At 40.8% G+C, this 16,388-nt stretch overlaps 2 protein-coding genes across 3 annotated transcripts in view; one reads left to right on the top strand and one right to left on the bottom strand.

Moving 5' to 3' along the window:
- MFSD4B (major facilitator superfamily domain containing 4B) overlaps positions 1 to 16,388 on the top strand; it is a 41,917-nt gene that overhangs the window by 7,718 nt on the left and 17,811 nt on the right. The window contains exon 4 of one of the 2 annotated variants that reach the window (XR_007905247.1): positions 5 to 2,962. Coding sequence is in view for 1 of the 2 variants with exons in the window: in XM_051792185.1 (XP_051648145.1) it covers positions 5 to 1,257 (1,253 nt within the window). In the remaining variant the exon portion in view is untranslated. Of the gene's footprint in view, positions 1 to 4; positions 5,713 to 16,388 lie in introns of those variants that run through there. The other variant, XM_051792185.1, reaches the window with a different exon arrangement.
- REV3L (REV3 like, DNA directed polymerase zeta catalytic subunit) overlaps positions 5,947 to 16,388 on the bottom strand; it is a 124,280-nt gene continuing 113,838 nt past the window's right edge. The window contains exons 28-32 of the mRNA XM_051792085.1: positions 13,485 to 13,622; positions 12,387 to 12,577; positions 11,072 to 11,318; positions 9,490 to 9,699; positions 5,947 to 7,109 (exon numbers count right to left, since the gene is read on the bottom strand). Coding sequence (XP_051648045.1) covers positions 6,969 to 7,109; positions 9,490 to 9,699; positions 11,072 to 11,318; positions 12,387 to 12,577; positions 13,485 to 13,622 — 927 coding nt within the window. The 3' untranslated portion in view covers positions 5,947 to 6,968. The remainder of the gene's footprint in view (positions 7,110 to 9,489; positions 9,700 to 11,071; positions 11,319 to 12,386; positions 12,578 to 13,484; positions 13,623 to 16,388) is intronic.

The raw sequence follows: 16,388 nt of genomic DNA, 5'->3' as shown, positions 1-16,388 counted from the left end.
GCAGGTGGCAATGTACTGGCACTGAATACCTGGGGAGCAGAGGCTGGGCCACACATGCAGGCCTTACACTTCAGTTTCGCTGTCGGTGCATTTGTGGCTCCAATCCTGGCTAAAATGGCCTTGGGAGGTTCCGAATCTAAAGAACTTCCAGTGGTTGAAAAGACAAACCAATCTGTCCTGAAGTCTGTGCCAACAGCATCAGCTGCATCGGCTACACCAGCACTGCAGGACCATCTTGAGGAAGACTTTTTGTGGTCCTATGTTGTCATAGGGACCTATCTTCTCTTAGTTTCCCTCTTCCTTTTTGTTTTGTATTCAAAGGGCAGCTCAGCTCGAGACAAATCAAAGACTTCTCTGCAGAAGGACAAGCTTGCCAAATACCACTGTGCTCTAATTGGTCTCCTGTTCATATTCTTTCTTTTCTATGTGGGAGCAGAGGTCACTTATGGCTCTTATGTATTTACTTATGCAGTGGTCTTTGCTGAGATGAAAGAAAGTGAAGCAGCTGCTTTGAATTCTGTCTTCTGGGGTACGTTTGCTGCTTGCAGAGGACTGGCAATATTTGGTGCTGCTTTCTTGTACCCTGGCACCATGATCACACTCAGTCTTGCAGCATCTGCTGTCTCCTCTTCAGCCTTGGCCTTCTTTGCACATTACCGAGCCTCCCTGTGGGGGGGAACTGCCGTGTATGGAGCATCAATGGCTTCTGTCTTCCCCAGTGGCATTTCCTGGATAGAACAGTACACGGTCGTGGAAGGAAAATCGGCTTCTCTGTTTGTGGTTGGTGCTGCGCTGGGTGAGATGTGCATTCCTGCTGTGGTGGGGTATCTCCAAGGCAGGTTTCACCACATTCCTGTGGTTATGTACGCTGCCTTCGTGTCTTCTGTAATGACAGTTGTACTCTTCCCAGTGATGTACAAATTGGCCACCTCTCCCCGTGAGAATGACTTGAAAGAAGTGAGTGACATCGAGACCCAGAAAGCTTTGTTGTCAAACTCAAGGCTTACGGAGGATGAAGAGGATGAGGATGATGATGAGGATGTGAGAGAGTGGAACGAAGCAGACTTTGAGGTAATAGAAATGAATGACAAGCTCAAAAACTCTCTGATAGACACCTCCCAGAAGATACCAAGGGACTTTCCAGCCCAAGTCACTCTCCAGCCCCCTCTGGACAACGTATCAGGTGATTCTCCAGTGGTTGCTGGTGGCTCCCCTGGGAGACAAAATGGGAATGTCGACTGGGAGAAGAGTGATTAAAGTCAAAGCTGACTTTCTTTTTTTAAAATGGAAATTCGACCTGCAGCGATGTGTCTCAGAGTGGGCAGGTCCTCAATGATGTGAATGGGGTACCATGATAAATGTGTAGGCTATGCTGAAACTGTTAAAATGTTGAGATGTTTTCTAAGTGTGAGGCATGCATCCAAGTATGATATGCTGTGATAACTGGGAAAGAAGGGGACTGCTCAGACTACTCAGTTTTTTGGGATTGGTGAACAGTGCAGGTCCAAGGTGCTTTGTCACAAAATGTTTTCACGAGAGAGGAGAGAGAACTGTTATCTGTTACGCTGAACTTTCTTACCTTGTGAAAGAGGAATATTTTTATTGCAATTGAAAGTTGTGTGTGGTCAGGAAATCAGTTAAAATTTCAGGTGATGCCCAGCGGCTGTAAATTGAATAACCTTTTGGCAAAATATAGATTCCTGGTTCTATCACCAAGATGAGAAAAAACTGGAAATTATTTCTTGGGAGTGGAACCATGCCTTTGGGTCACTTCAAAGCAGTTTATGGGAAGAGGCACAAAATGGGTCATTGTTAATCTGCTCTAATGCACAACTCTGACTTATTGAACAGTGGTGACAAATCTAAATAATCTAAAATATTTGTGATTTTAATTACAGCACTACCACCGAAATCAACAAATATATGTAGAAGATGATAAAATTATCATAGAATCATAGAATGGTTTGTGTTGGAAGGGACCTTAAAGATCACTTAGTTCCAACCTTCCACTAGATCAGCTTGCTCAGAGCTCCATCTAGCCTGGCCTTGAACACTTCTCTGGGCAACCTGCTCCAGTGCCTCAACACCCTCACAACAAAGAATTTTTTTCCTAAAATCTAATCTAAACCTACTTTCTTTTAGTTTGAATCCATTCCCCCTTGTCCTGTCACTACATGCCCTTGTAAAAAGTCCCTCTCTGTCTTTCTTGTTGGCCCCCTTCAGCTAAAAGAGATTACTTAACATATGGTATTGGCATAGGGATGTGTTATTTTTAAGCCAGTTGTTTAAATTAAAGTTACAACAACTTCTCTGGTTTCCTGTGCCAAGACTTTCATGAAGTAATGTGTTAAAATGAAAATTTTAGGAGAGGGAATTATCAATGAGACAAACCTTTCTGGTTGTACTGTATGACTACTTGCCCCTGGCCAGTTGGATTGGTGCCATTTGGGTTTCTGTGGGGGATGATATTAGCAGAGAAGCTGTGGCTTATATGTGTAGGTTCATTGCTGCTAAGCAGGAAGCCCTGGGCAGGAGCAGTCACACCAGTGAGCCCTTGAAAGAGGGGAAAAAAAAAAGGAATAGTAGCCAATGGCAAAACCTGCCTCTCAACAAATTTGGAGTTTCAAGTTCATAGATGCCAAGATTACTGTTAAGTGTTGTATTTTTTAAGGATGTGTGATCGGAATGTGTTCATGTTTGTTTTTTTTAAACTATGCACTTTTACTAGTATTTTTCTTGCTAAGGGGTTTTCATTTACTAACAAAAGAGCTCTAGGTGTAACATAGGTGCCTAGGTGGCCAAGAAGGCCAATGACATCCTGGGCTGGATCGGGAACAGTGTGACCAGCAGGACCAGGGAAGTGATTCTTCCCCTGTACTCAGTGCTGGTGAGGCCACACCTGGAGTACTGTGTCCAGTTCTGGGCCCCTCAGTTCAGGAAGGATATTGAGGTGCTGGAGCAGGTCCAGAGAAGAGCAGTGAGGCTGCTCGAGCACAGGTCCTATGAGGAGAGGCTGAGGGAGCTGGGGTTGTTTAGCCTGGAGAAGAGGAGGCTCAGGGGAGACCTCATCACTCTCTACAACTCCCTGAAAGGAGGTTGTAGTGAGGTGGGTGTTGGTCTCTTCTCCCAGACAACCAGCTGTAGGACAAGAAGGCACAATCTTAAGCTGTGCCACAGGAGTTTTACATTGGATATTAGGAAGAAATTCTTTACAGAGAGGGTCATCAGACATTGGAATGGGCTGCCCAGGGAAATGGTGGATTCACCGTCCTTGGAGGTTTTTAAGAAGAGACTGGATGTGGCACTTAGTGCCATGATCTAATAACCACAGCGGTAGTGGATCCAGGGTTGGACTGGATGATCTCACAGGTCTTTTCCAACTCGGCTGATTCTATGATTCCATGATAGCACAGAACCTTAGATGTTCCCTGTATTTGAGGTCTGTTTTTGTTCCCTCTCTTGTCCTCCAAATGTGCAACCTAGAATTGCATGGCTTTTTCCTTTCCTCTGAGAAGTTAGTGAGCAGCTGGAATCAATGTGCAGTGAAAATGACTATTTTTTTTTTTTGTTTGCATCTTGCCATGTTGCAGGGTGTCTCCCTCCCTCTGCCATCAGTACTTAAATGCCATTGTGGTTTTGCCAGATTCCTTCCGTGGCAATTTTTCCAGTGCAATGCATAAACCTGCACTTAAAAATGAGGCATTGTTTCACTTGTGGCACAAGATTTCTCTGCTTACGACGATGGTAAACGCTTTTAAATATCAGGCCAAGTCCTGTCCTAGGTGCAGGTGACAGGAGCAAGTCAGTGTGGCCTTGTGTGCTCAGTTGGTTTGCCCTGGTAACAAATGGCACGGTAGGCACACGTGAAATGAGTGCAGCTCCAATGTGCATTTCATCATTTTTTCTTTTCCTATTTTCCCTCCTGCACACGGCAGGAACTGCTGTGTGTGGAAAGTAGGTGGTGTTGGCTGACAGGGAGGACAGATCCCACTGGTGGATGGGGAGAAAGTGCAGGACACACAATGAAAGATATGGAAACTTTTCTGTGGCAACTCCCCACTGCAGCAGCAATCCATGGGCTTCACCTGCAATGACATCAGTGTAACAAAGTTTCCCTATACCCGAGATCTTGTTGCCAGAAGAAAATTATTTAAAGAAATATACCAGGCAACCAGGAAGATTTTAAATATCCTCAATTCGTACATTAATTTTTGACAAATTTCCATATTGGAATGTCCTGCATGTAAGTTTGTTCTCAGGGATAGTTTACATGTCTTGCATAATTGAGTACTAAAAATTACAGAAAATTAAATCAAAGCTGCATTGGGAAATACCCTGTAACCTCTTTGAAGCTTACCTATTACGTATTTACACACACTTATTTGTGTTTCTGACCAATGTCTTCCCAACAAATGTAGAAATATTGCGCAAAACAAAGATTTATTTTTTTAACTGCCTGTATTAATTCCTGTGTGAGTAACTTGAATTCATTCCCATTTCCCCCTTAAAAAGCAGGAGGTCTGTGTAGTAGGAATGGAGCAACAGGCTGGAATGCCAAGGTAAGAGCAGCCTTTTCCCAAAAATAGAGGATCCAAAAAGCAGTGGCTGTAAGTTGAACTTGCAGAATTATCTTGAATGGTACCATGTTAGAATCATGTCCTACTGATGCCTGGAGACCTTTGTCTGAATGACATCTAAATTTAGAGTCATCTTAGCCAGGACTTGGAGCATTCAAGGTCTTAATTCTGGTTTCAAACTTGAACTGGGATGTACTAACAGAAAGTGTTCTCCATATCCCCTAACCAACCTGCTTTTAATTGCAGGGACTGTCCTTGAATGAAAATTAAATGTTTGAAGCAATTTAAGTTTAAAACAAGTCCTAGGACATTTCCAATAATGAGTCCAGCTCACAACAATTCTAGGCACCCTTGATGTTCAAGGCTTAGCTTTCCCTGTTCTTGGATTTTGGTGTTCCTCAAGGGTTGTTTTTAGACAGTGAGTGTTAGTTTTCACATGTTTAAATATCCTTTCCAAGTAAGTTGCTTCCTGGCCTATAGTTAGCGAGAGTCTGTTTACAGTGCGGATCTATTTACAGTGCCTTTTAAGTGACAGGTCCTCCAGAAAGTTTCAGTACTTGCATGTTAGGGGTTGAAATTACTTGAAACAAACTGTATTATGTTACTATCATCCTGCTTATGCTAGAAAAGTAATCTCTCTGTTGAGGACAAGAGCTGTGATCCAAGGATTAGATATCTGAATTTGGTAAGAATCCTATTTTTGTTCATAAAACCAGGAATGGGTTGAAGACGAGCACTCTGCTACAGTGTGAAAGGTAACCTCTTGCAGTTAAGTGTTATTTAATACTTTATCTCCATAGCACTGCCACGTACTGGAATGTACTGCAAGCACTCACACTCCTCACATTTGCACTTTTATTCTGTACATGACCAATGCTTGAATGCAGGAGCAGGCAAAGTTTTATGCCTTGATGGTTTATTTTTTTATCTACTTTGCATACAAGTACATTGCAATCTGTGGATGTTCCATTATATATTTAATAGTTTTTATTCTGCTTGGTGTGGGCTTTACCTCATACTGTATAATGTGAAATTTAATAGATTGACTTGTGTCTTGACTGTAATAAATTCCTATCTGGAGAAGGCACTCAGGTTCCTTGATGTAAATAAAGTTTTGGTTTATTTTTCAAAGCTACTCTGGACTCTAAATCTCAAACTTAGTCCTGTTCTGACTAATGCAAAACTGGAAATATTTATCTTCTGGTTTGGGGAAGGCCTCTAAGAATTGCTACTGAGATTTTAGATCCTGAAGTTTAAGCTGGATTCTTAACTCGTATTTGAACAGACTTTTTCATATTACTGTGTGTGCCAGACAAGGGGAACAAAGGTGTCTGCAACTGAGGGTAAATATTAAAAAAAAAAAAAATAAATTTTTTACCATATTGTTTTATTCAATTTTAATATGGTTTCCATTATTAACTTCTAAAACAAAATGATTTCCAGTTTAGAAAACAATGCACTGACCACATAATTCCTTTTCCATTTTATACAGTTATACAAATATTCTAAATACACATTTTGTCAAGATGGTGGCAAATAAGATTTAACTGTACAGTATGTAAGGAAAGAAAATATTTTAAGCATATTTAGAAGCAATAGAAATGTCTATACAAAACAAGCAAAAATGGAATAAAATTTTATATTTAAAGTATTGCAACAGTCCCACAGGTTTGTAACAAAAATGTCTTTGCACAGTTCCTCACAATGCCCCATTAATAGCTAAAGCAAGACAGCAATTTTTAGAAAATGATGTTTCAAAATGCTACACATGCTACTGCTTGCACAGTTTGATCAAATAATAATCTACTTGGAATCAAGCAAAACTTAGGAGGAGATATACCAACCAACTTTAAAATTATCTGTATAAAAGTCATTGCACATTATTTTACTCAGTTGTTTGAAAAGTAAAAAAGTGTATTTACAAAATATTTCGCAGACAAAATTATAAAGTGAATGGATAATATATAAGTAACACGTCTTGATACTGACAGTTCAAAAACACACACAAATGGTTTTATCATTTCAAGAGGTTTTCAGTGCTCGTTCCTCCAGGAAGTAAACTTGACTTCTACTTTGAAATGGATTTACAAGATGGTACACAGAGCTATTTCAACATCAGCATTATAAAACAGTATGTTAGAAACATGAAAGGAAGAAGAAATTTGTACATCTTAAAAAGTGAGCGATTCATAGATCAACAAATGGGTTGGGTTTGGTTTTTTTTAATTTAGTTATGATAAGTGTTCATTATTCTTCAGATAATAAACCCAACAGGTAAAATGGAAATCCTGGACTAGATGAGAATTGAAAAAAGCACCATGCACAATAGTCTTAGTGTGGTAAACACTGAAGAAAAAAAAATAGCACCTGGAATCCTGTAACACAGATCATTTAAAACTGGTCAAGCAGCTGGCGAAGATACGGTGCCTTTGACAGTTCTCTGCTTACTCTGGAGAGCTTGAAAAGTATTGGGCAGTTGAGGGAGATGCACTGGATCTGTCGATCAGAGCAGCCTGTACAGTTCTTGCATATCTACATTACATGTAAAAAAAGCAAACCAGATTATTTTAAGTGACACAAGCAAGGCATAAACCACTTGGGACTACTAAGTCAAGACTATCACCAGGACAGGCTGCTGCACTGAGCTTTTCCCCAACACAAGGGATCCAGAGGAGCTCCCTTCTCTGCTGCAGCCCCTCCTGTCGCTGCCAGCTGGCTCATTTGGCCGCGGGTGGGGTGGCTGGCAGGCACCCACTCTAAATTGGGCAGAGAACAACAGCAGGACTGTATAGCCCGGGTTCAAATCCTGCTAATTAAATTCTACTCGCACGTGGTGGTACTTGAAAAAGCAAGGTAAATACGTTAAGTGGATTTAAGCAGGACAGTGTTCTATTCATGATAAACTGTATAAAAGTTTCCTAGTGAAAAAATAAACATCTCTTATTCTGCAGTTATTCTCTGCAGAGGAAAGGGACGTTAAATAAATTACTCTTGTTTCAAAATAAGCTTCAATTAGAGTTTTATCTAGTCAGAGTCAATCACTCCTAAGACAGTAATACACAGGCCACATAAGTTGCACTGCTCTCCTTGTTCAAGGAACTCCTTGTTAATGCTGCTTGAAAGTACTTTTAACATGAGATACCAGATTGACTAAAATAGCAGCAGCCACAGTTTTTCCAATGGTAGCTACCTTCAGAAAACTAAAGTCTTCTGCTTTGCTATTTTATTTTTATCCTTTGCAACATTTGCCACCTCCCGTGGTTTTTCCAAAACCTCAGAAGTTTCCTTCCAACCACACCTGTGTTTTGTAACATTAAAATGTTACACAGTTTATCTTACCATTTGCATAGCTTGAACAACAAACCAAAATTGTATCACTTTGCTTTTAAAACTAGTTCTTTTCCTTCTTTCCATGTTAAAATTATTTGGGAACCAGCACCCTATTAAGCCAGACCTGCATCAGCAACGAATTCCTGCAGACCAGAAACTCAGACCGACAATAGCCAGAGAGGAGCAGCCCCTCTTGGCCAAGTCCCCATGTGGCACCTCAGAGGATACCAGTCCTCTGGCCTGCAACCATGACCAAAAGGAACAGGATTTAAACAACTTGTTCCAGGGTTTGTAACCTCAGATATACATCTATCCTAGTTCTTTTAAAAGAGGCTGTAGCTGGTTCAAATGCAAGAGACCAAACTAAACTGTACTTCGGACACGTTCTAAATTCAGTTTGTGAGGGTCCTTATCTACAGCACATAATTTTTAAGTAATTTTCTGCTGGCTCCAGCATGTTTATAGTCACAGAGGGCCAAAAATTTAGGCTGTGAAGGATATATATGCCTTCATATTAAAATAAGACAGGTGTTCTTACAGAGACGTCAAACACTGACTGGATCAGGATCCTAGGCCTTGCCGAGCTGTTGCAGGGACAAAAGAATGTTCTAATCAAACCCACTGATCCTTCTGTGGAGCTGGACCAATCTGCCAAGTTCTGATTTATTCCAGAACAAGAGCAATGTAGAAGATTCAGAGTACCGTAGGAAAACTGCAGAACGTGCATCTCCTTACTTACTGCCATTTATAATGCAGGTAAGAGCAAATATTACAAAATACATCAAGAAGTCCACACCTTAGTAATGCAATATTTATGAATAGTGAATTACTGTGGGTTTATAACTACCCCATGAGAACCTACTAAATCAATGCTTAGACTACAGGAATGTTTATGTCTCTGAAATTCAGACAAGTCTTCAAAATCGTTCTTGTGGTAGTGCAAAAAATAAATTTTAACCAATATATTTATTAATTATAAAATACAACAGTATGAAAATTAGGTGAGGGTATACACGTTTCCACAAGAGGAGACACTGTGCTTTGCTATCATATATTCACGGGCACAGTCAGCTACCCTCTTAATTGATTTCTAGCTCAAGAGAAAAAACAGCTTGGAAAATTCCTATGGAGAGGAAAGGTAACAAGAAAACCTCCAAGCTAAAACACATCCATGGTATACATATAAATAAATAAGTTTTCTGGCACAAACGTTTTTGTTACTAGAGCATCGTCCGTTATCTTAATGCAAAAAAGGTGAATCTTTCATACTTTCACAGCTCTCCATCACTGTCATTATAAAAAGGCACCTACAAACCATACAAGATGATCTTAAAAAAAAGAAGAAAATGAGAAAAGCATCTTCTGTTCTGAGCCCCTCTTTGCCTTCAGTTTTAGGCAAAGCTAAGGAGAGTAACAGCTGCTACGCTGCCTGCGACACCAACGGGAAGAGCAAACAAGCTGCAGTGCATTTAACACCCGAACTGTACTTCCCATTTCTGTTGTGAGCATTCAGTGACACCCTGTTTTGAAATTCCAGCCCCTGTCTTTTGCTGACAGACATATGACAATGCTTTAATCGTACCTTGACCAGCTGTTCTTGCTTACGCTCCAACTCTCGGATTTCTTGGTTGAGAATCACTGCCACATGCTGTGGCTGACTTCTGCATTTATTACAGATCCCATACTGGGTCAGTTCATCACACACAGGACAGTGTAAGGTCGTGAAATATTGGGAGATGGTGCCTTTGCGTCCTTCTAGCTCAGTGCGGGCAGTTGAGGCAGCCTTCTGAATCTGTTAAGAAAAATAATTAAGAGGTAATGAACTTTCAAAGAGCAGCTTGCCTTACTTCTAGATTACATAAGGGTTTTTTTTTAAGGAACAAGAAGGTACAAGACAGCCTGCAGGGCATGAGTTCATACACAAATTATGAACATGGATTGCATCACTCTGAAGAGTGCAGCATTGGCATGAAGTGAATAGAACCCACACCTATATTTATTTCACAGGTAACCTCACCAGAGAAGAGAAAGAATAACCAAAGAAATCCTCGGTCACATGCTAAACTCCTGATCTCAACTCAAACTCCACCTCCTGCAGTTGTTCCTTTTTTAGCTGCTGATCTGATTGACATCTAAACATGCCCTGGCTGCAGCCCCAGTGACTGCCTTCCAGATTCTGCCCGCCTTAGAGTTTCTGTGCTGGTGCAGTCCTGGTCACAGAGCTGCCATGGTGCTTTGGTCCATGGCACTAACTCATGCTCTGATTTCCTTGGACAAGGCTCCACCACTGCTCTGTCACCCAGAGAAGTTTGTTCTCTTCACTTGCTCCTGCTGCTGCATAACTTAAGCTTTGTGCTACCTTTCACTCTCCTGCTACTCTGCTCTCTGTGACTTCCTTGGTGGTACCTGGCCTTGCAGAAAGCCAGGGCTCTTTTCACCTTTTTAGAGCAGCTTATTTGAGATACTTAAGGTGACTGTCACAGTGCCATTGGAAAGGTAGAGAAAAGAACTGAAGTCACTCGAGGCTGTATTAAAAGTCTGCAGTGGGAAATATGAGGTACTACTATGTTGCTGAAGTCCACACTGAGCAGAGTAGCACATACACACTGTCTTTCGCTATCCCCTTTTTGTAAGGGGTATCACGAACTAAAATCCAGCTATCTAATGCTTCTCTTCCTGCATCCCAATGACTTTTTTAACTTTTAGGTAAGTCAGGTTTGGATATAATTATTTTAAAATTTCGGGTGATACAAATTTTTGACGTTTTCCTGCTGCTGGGGCATACCACCTTTTCTATACAGAGGAAGGATCGTTGGAATGTTTTGGAAAATAGGATTTCCAACATCTATTTGCTAAACAGATGCATATACACATACTACTAAAAATATACAGCACAGCAAAACATTCTCACAAACTATGGAAGGGGTCAGAAAACAGAATATGACTGTGTGACCAACCCTGCACAGAACAGCTGGCTGAAAAAATTGAAGTGAAAAAACCACACAGAAGATCTAAGAATCAGGACTGCATGTTTGAGCATCAAACACTGCTTTGTAAAATACTCTCTGCTGTTGCCTCATATAAACCTCATTCCATTCCAAGTCACAATGAAGCCAAACCCTGTACAGATGCACTGCACTTGTTAACTGTTTGAAAACATTTACCCGTGGCAACTCATGGTACCAGCTGAAGACGTCTATGCCGATAAGTGAGAACACCCTGGCCAGTGGGGGCAGGATCTGTTTGGTGATATAGTACGTGGCGTTCAGCCTCAGGTTGGGATCCTGCAGGACTTCGATGGGCCGCCTCACCAGCTGTATCAGGGGCAGGCCGGGCATGCCGTACACAATGACGTAGGGCACTCGCTCCCCAACCCGCGGTTCAGAGCGACGGTCATAGGCAAGCATTCTCCTGTTTAAAAAATAGTCTTTGTAATGCATCCAGAGGCAAATTCATAGTTAATCCATTTGGTTATAAGCTTCCCCATCTGATTATATCAGTTGCTCTCCAGATGACTGGAGCTAACATCTATTATGAAGCACAGGACCAAATTGTTTCATTTTTAATTTATCTTGTGATCAGACCTGAATTTTAGAACTTGGAACATGTGCCCTAAAACCACATTCTGTTTCATGTCACTTGGATTTGCATGCAGGTTGCTTTTTAGCTACCTCTTCCTTAAAGAAATATTTTAATAAAGAGCAGCCAGGGAATTAAAAAGAGCTCAAGTAGAATTTGCTTTCTGGTCAAATTGTCCTTTGCTTTCTGAGATTGCTTGCTCAGTAGATTGATACCTGCTTCAAATTGAATTGTCCTTTGCTCAGAAAGCAAAGGACAATTCAGTTTAGACTTGGATTTTATTTTACTAAAAAAGTATAGCTTAATTGGAAGACCTTTTGTATTAAGCAAGGTAGCAAAATGTGCCAACTCACACTATCTATTTCTAATAAACATTATCAGTGGGATGAAATATTAACTTTAAGTAAGGTACTTTTTTAAAAATGAAAAATTATGCCTGGTAATGTATTTCACAGCACTGGGAGACATCATTATTACAATTTTTATCATATCTAATATCTGTGAGTGATAGGTGGAGAGTCAAGCCCCTATACAGAACCCAAAACATAAGTAACAGGAGTGAACACACTGTTACAACATCCGGACAAGACTTTACTCTCAAACATGTGTGGCTGCTTCCAGGACTACAAAATGGCTTTCTAGGACCATCTCATGCCTGATCTCTTTTTGCACACAGAAGGAAGCCAGGGACAACTGCTGCAACAGTATCTGAAGGAGAGATCTTACTGCTACCCACAATTTGACAGTATAAAGGTCAAGAGAACAAATATCAATGATCTACTCATAATGTGTCAGTACAAAGATCAAGATAAAAAATACCTATGATCTCCTCCTCATAACTTGTCAGCACAAAGGTCAAGATAAAAAATATCGATGATTAGCACTTCTTAATCTCATTACCTGGTGATTTCTAGGGCAGGTACACAGGCTCCAGGTCTGTAAGCTGAGCTCCCTCTGTACTCTTTTGCAAAGATAAAGTCTTGCATGCTGGCTTTTCCTTCCAGTAGCTTCATGCATTGATTCTGAACATACTGCTTGATCTGACTTATGTCCCGTGTTTCAAATAGCAGCTTGATAGAACACTCAAGTATCTTTTTAAATAAATGAGAAAGGTGAGAAAACCATGTATGTTTAACTAAAAACAATTAATTCCAATTTATTCAGTAAATTATAAGGAAATATGAATACACTGCTCAGAAAAAGTACCAGTGGTGAACTAGAATGTTAATATGACAATAGGTTGCAATCACTTCCACTCAAAGACATTTGTAGACACACTACTCGACAACTTTTTCCTCAGTTTGACATATCTTTCATGACATCATCCATACTCCAGCACTAAGACTGCTTCAACAATTACAGAGGTCTTCCAGAGTATGAGAGAGGTTTTTCCCTGTCATCTAAAACATTTTGCCATGACTTTCTGACCACCTCAGCAAACAAAAGAATAAGGATTAAAAAAAAAATGGAGGAAAAAAAAAAGAGAAGGAAAAAAGAGCAGTAAATCCTCCTACTTGGTTACCTTTCTTACTGGCATAAAATTGTTTTAATTTGGCTAACAACAAGAGCCATTTCTTTACAGCCTCCCAATACATAGTTTAAAATATACAGGTAAGAAAGCTTATTTTAAATGAATTCTTAACAAACCTAGATTTATATAAGTGAGATATTCAGCAGACATATCAGTGTGTCTCACTCATCTGGGAGTTAATACTTACTTTCCGTTAAAGTGAACTGGATCAAGAATGGTCTTTTAAAGAACTTACGTGGGCCAAGGGCTTTTTATGGGGTCTTTAGGGATGAAATATAAGATTTAAAATGCAAGTCCTTGTAATGCTGTGAAAGATCTTCAATTTATCTTTCAAATGGCTCATACTAGAAAAACAGATGAAGTCTCAGACAACTCAAAAGGACTAGAAACTCTGAGAAAGAACAAATATAAAATGAAATAACAGAATACTATAATTTCACTCAGGAAGAAATCTATGAACATTTTACCTTGGAAACAGCAGGACAGGAGTCCCTTCGGACTGTCTCTATGCCTTTTGCATCAAATACTGGGTCCTTCTGGTCCAATGTTTCATACATGTAACCCACGTACCTCTTTTTAGTTTGCAGGACACATGGCAAGTACACCTGAAATGTTTAGAAAGAAGATAGCCCAATCTGGCATGTGTTGAGAATATAAGGTGGCTTTGAACATAGATGGTTTCCTAAGGAATACTTTACTTTGTTGCCATTGTTGTGTTTTGGTTTTTTTGTTAAATCATTGAAACTGATAAACTAGATCAAAGGACTGTTAAAGGATGGTTGACGAAGTTGGGATTCTGTGGAGTTCCATTCTTAAATCACTTTCTACTTCATCTAGCTGAAGCTCAGATGACAATTGACAGTATAAATTGTTGCAAGTACCCTTAATTTTTGGATTGTACCGGTCACCATTTCTAATGTAACTCCATTATCTTTCTTTCTTATAAAGGTAACTTCATTTTAAACATCAGAGAAGAAAATGTTCCCAGGAAAAGTAGTGCTTAGAACTTTCTGTTTTCAAACTTTATCTAATTAGGAAGTGCCAAAAATCAGCTAGTATCTTCATCTGGGAAAGTATGCTTTCTTAATGTCTATGCTTGGAGAAATGGTTTTCTCATGAATGGATATTTAGGGTAATGGTCTCTTTTGTTTTCTCCAACCTCTTATTTCATTCTTGATTGTGTCAGTATTCCTTGACCAGTTTTAAATGAATGAATGGAGAATGATTTCTTCACAGTGTTATTAGGATAACACCACATCTTCCTGGCTCTTGTGGAAGAGGGAGCAGTGAATTTAGATTGCCTCAGGCTGAAGAGGGTCCTGCATATAGGTATCCTATCTTCCTGAACAGATGCTCCGGCTTTGAGGCATTTTCCTGTTCCTATGCAAGGAAGCTACTGTATAAAGTGTACTCAGTATTTTGACCCACAGGTGAAGAAGAGCACTTAAAAGCGAAGCACTCAGATATCTTCTCAAGTGGATCCTTGCACCTAGTGAATTATTTTCTGGCCAATTAATCCTTCAGCTTAATGACACAGAAATGCCTCAAAGTGGAAAGGGTCCCTGTACATCACTCAGTGAGCAAAAGTTGCTGTGCCTTCTACAGGAATCCTGACTTTTCTTGCTAATATTTTTCTACTGTATTTTCCATGGAAAATGGCAATTTGCTTAAGAATTCTGACTGAACTCGTTGAGTCAGGTATGTACTTTGAAAATATCTGGATCGCTAGAACTAATGCTAACTCACGTGAACACCCTGCTAAGGATTTTACAATTATAAACTTTCAGCAAAATTAGTAACACATTGCCTTGCTCTTCTAGAAAAGACTTGTCATCAATATTTCTTCCAGAAGCCTACTGAATGGATTTTTATGATTTTTCATTTTATAGGTATATTTATGTATCACATGGACATACCCCGAAGTGTGCTAAGGCTGACTAAAGAATAAATATCAGGCTTGTAATTAATGCACTGGCATCAGGGATGGTGAACATTTTCTCTACTAAGTCGCACAAGTTGGTTTGAATGTAGGTATGTAACAGAGAATGACAGAATATGCCGAGTTGGAGAGGACCTACGAGGATCACTGAGTCCAACTCTTAGTCCTGCACAGGACCATCCACAAGACTTACACCATGTGCCTGAGAATATCATCCAAACGCTTCTTGAACTCAGACTTGGTGCTGTGACCACTTCTCTGGGGAGCCTGTTCCAGTACCCAGCACCCTCTGGGTGAAGAACCTTTCTCTAATATCCAACCTAAACTTCCCCTGACATAACTTCAGGCCATTCTCTTGGGTCCTGTCACTGGTCACCACAGAGAAGAAATCTGTGCCTGCCCCTCCTCTTCCCCTCATGAGGAAGTTGCAGACTGCAATGAGGTCTCCCCTCAGTCTCCTCTTCTCCAGGCTGAACAGACATGTGCCCTCAGCAGCTCCTCATACAGCTTCCCCTCAGGGCCCTTCATCATCTTCGTTGCCCTTTTTTGAATGCTCTCTAACAGCTTAATATCTTTTTTACATTGTGGTGCCCAAAACTGCACACAGGACTCAAGATGAGGCCACACCAGCGCAGAGCAGAGCGGGACAATCCCCTCCCTCGACCAGCTGGCAATGCTTAGCCTGATGCCCCCAGGACACAGTTGACCTTTCTGACTGCCAGGACACTGCTGACTCATATTCAACTTGCCATCAACCCAGGTCCCTTTCTGTGGCACTGCTCTCCAGGATCTCATTCCCCAGTCTGTACAAACATCCAGACTGCCCCATCCAGCACTTTCCCTTGTTGAACTTCATATGGTTGATGATTGCCCAGTCCTCTAATTTGCCGAGGTCTCTCTGAAGGGCCTCCCTGCCTTCAAGGGAATCAACAGCTCCTCAGAGTTTTGTATCATCTGCGAACTTGTTTAGTATCCCTTCCAGTCCTGCATCCAAGTCATTCGTGAAGATGTTGAAGAGCACAGGGCCTAAGATGGAACCCTGTGGAACCCCACTAGTGACAGGTCACCAGTCTGATGTTACCCCATTCACTATCACCCTCTGTGCTCAACCCATGAGCCAATTGCTCACCCACCACATGATGTGTTTATCCAGTTGTAGGCTGGACATTTTGTCCAGAAGGATCCTGGGAGAGACCTTGAACGCTTTGCTGAAATCCAAAAAGTTTATATCAACTGGCTTCCCTTGTCAACTAGGGGTGTTACCTTGTCATAAAAAGTAATCAGTAATGTCAAACCCAGGGAGATGCTTCCCAAAACTGATGAGACAGGAATTTCAAACTGCCTGATGCTGCCAGCACAACAGGCCACCATGCATCCTGATGTGAAAGTAGGAATATTTCTTTTTGTTGTTGATACTGCAGTGCTCCTCTGA

The sequence above is a fragment of the Manacus candei genome, unplaced genomic scaffold (genome assembly GCF_025592945.1).
Source record: "Manacus candei isolate 608988 ecotype Guabito, Panama unplaced genomic scaffold, ASM2559294v1 h1tg000034l, whole genome shotgun sequence".
Classification (NCBI taxonomy): Eukaryota; Metazoa; Chordata; class Aves; order Passeriformes; family Pipridae; genus Manacus; species Manacus candei.
The sequence above is the reverse complement of the archived record's forward strand: the minus strand, read 5'-3'. Positions and strand labels throughout refer to the sequence as shown.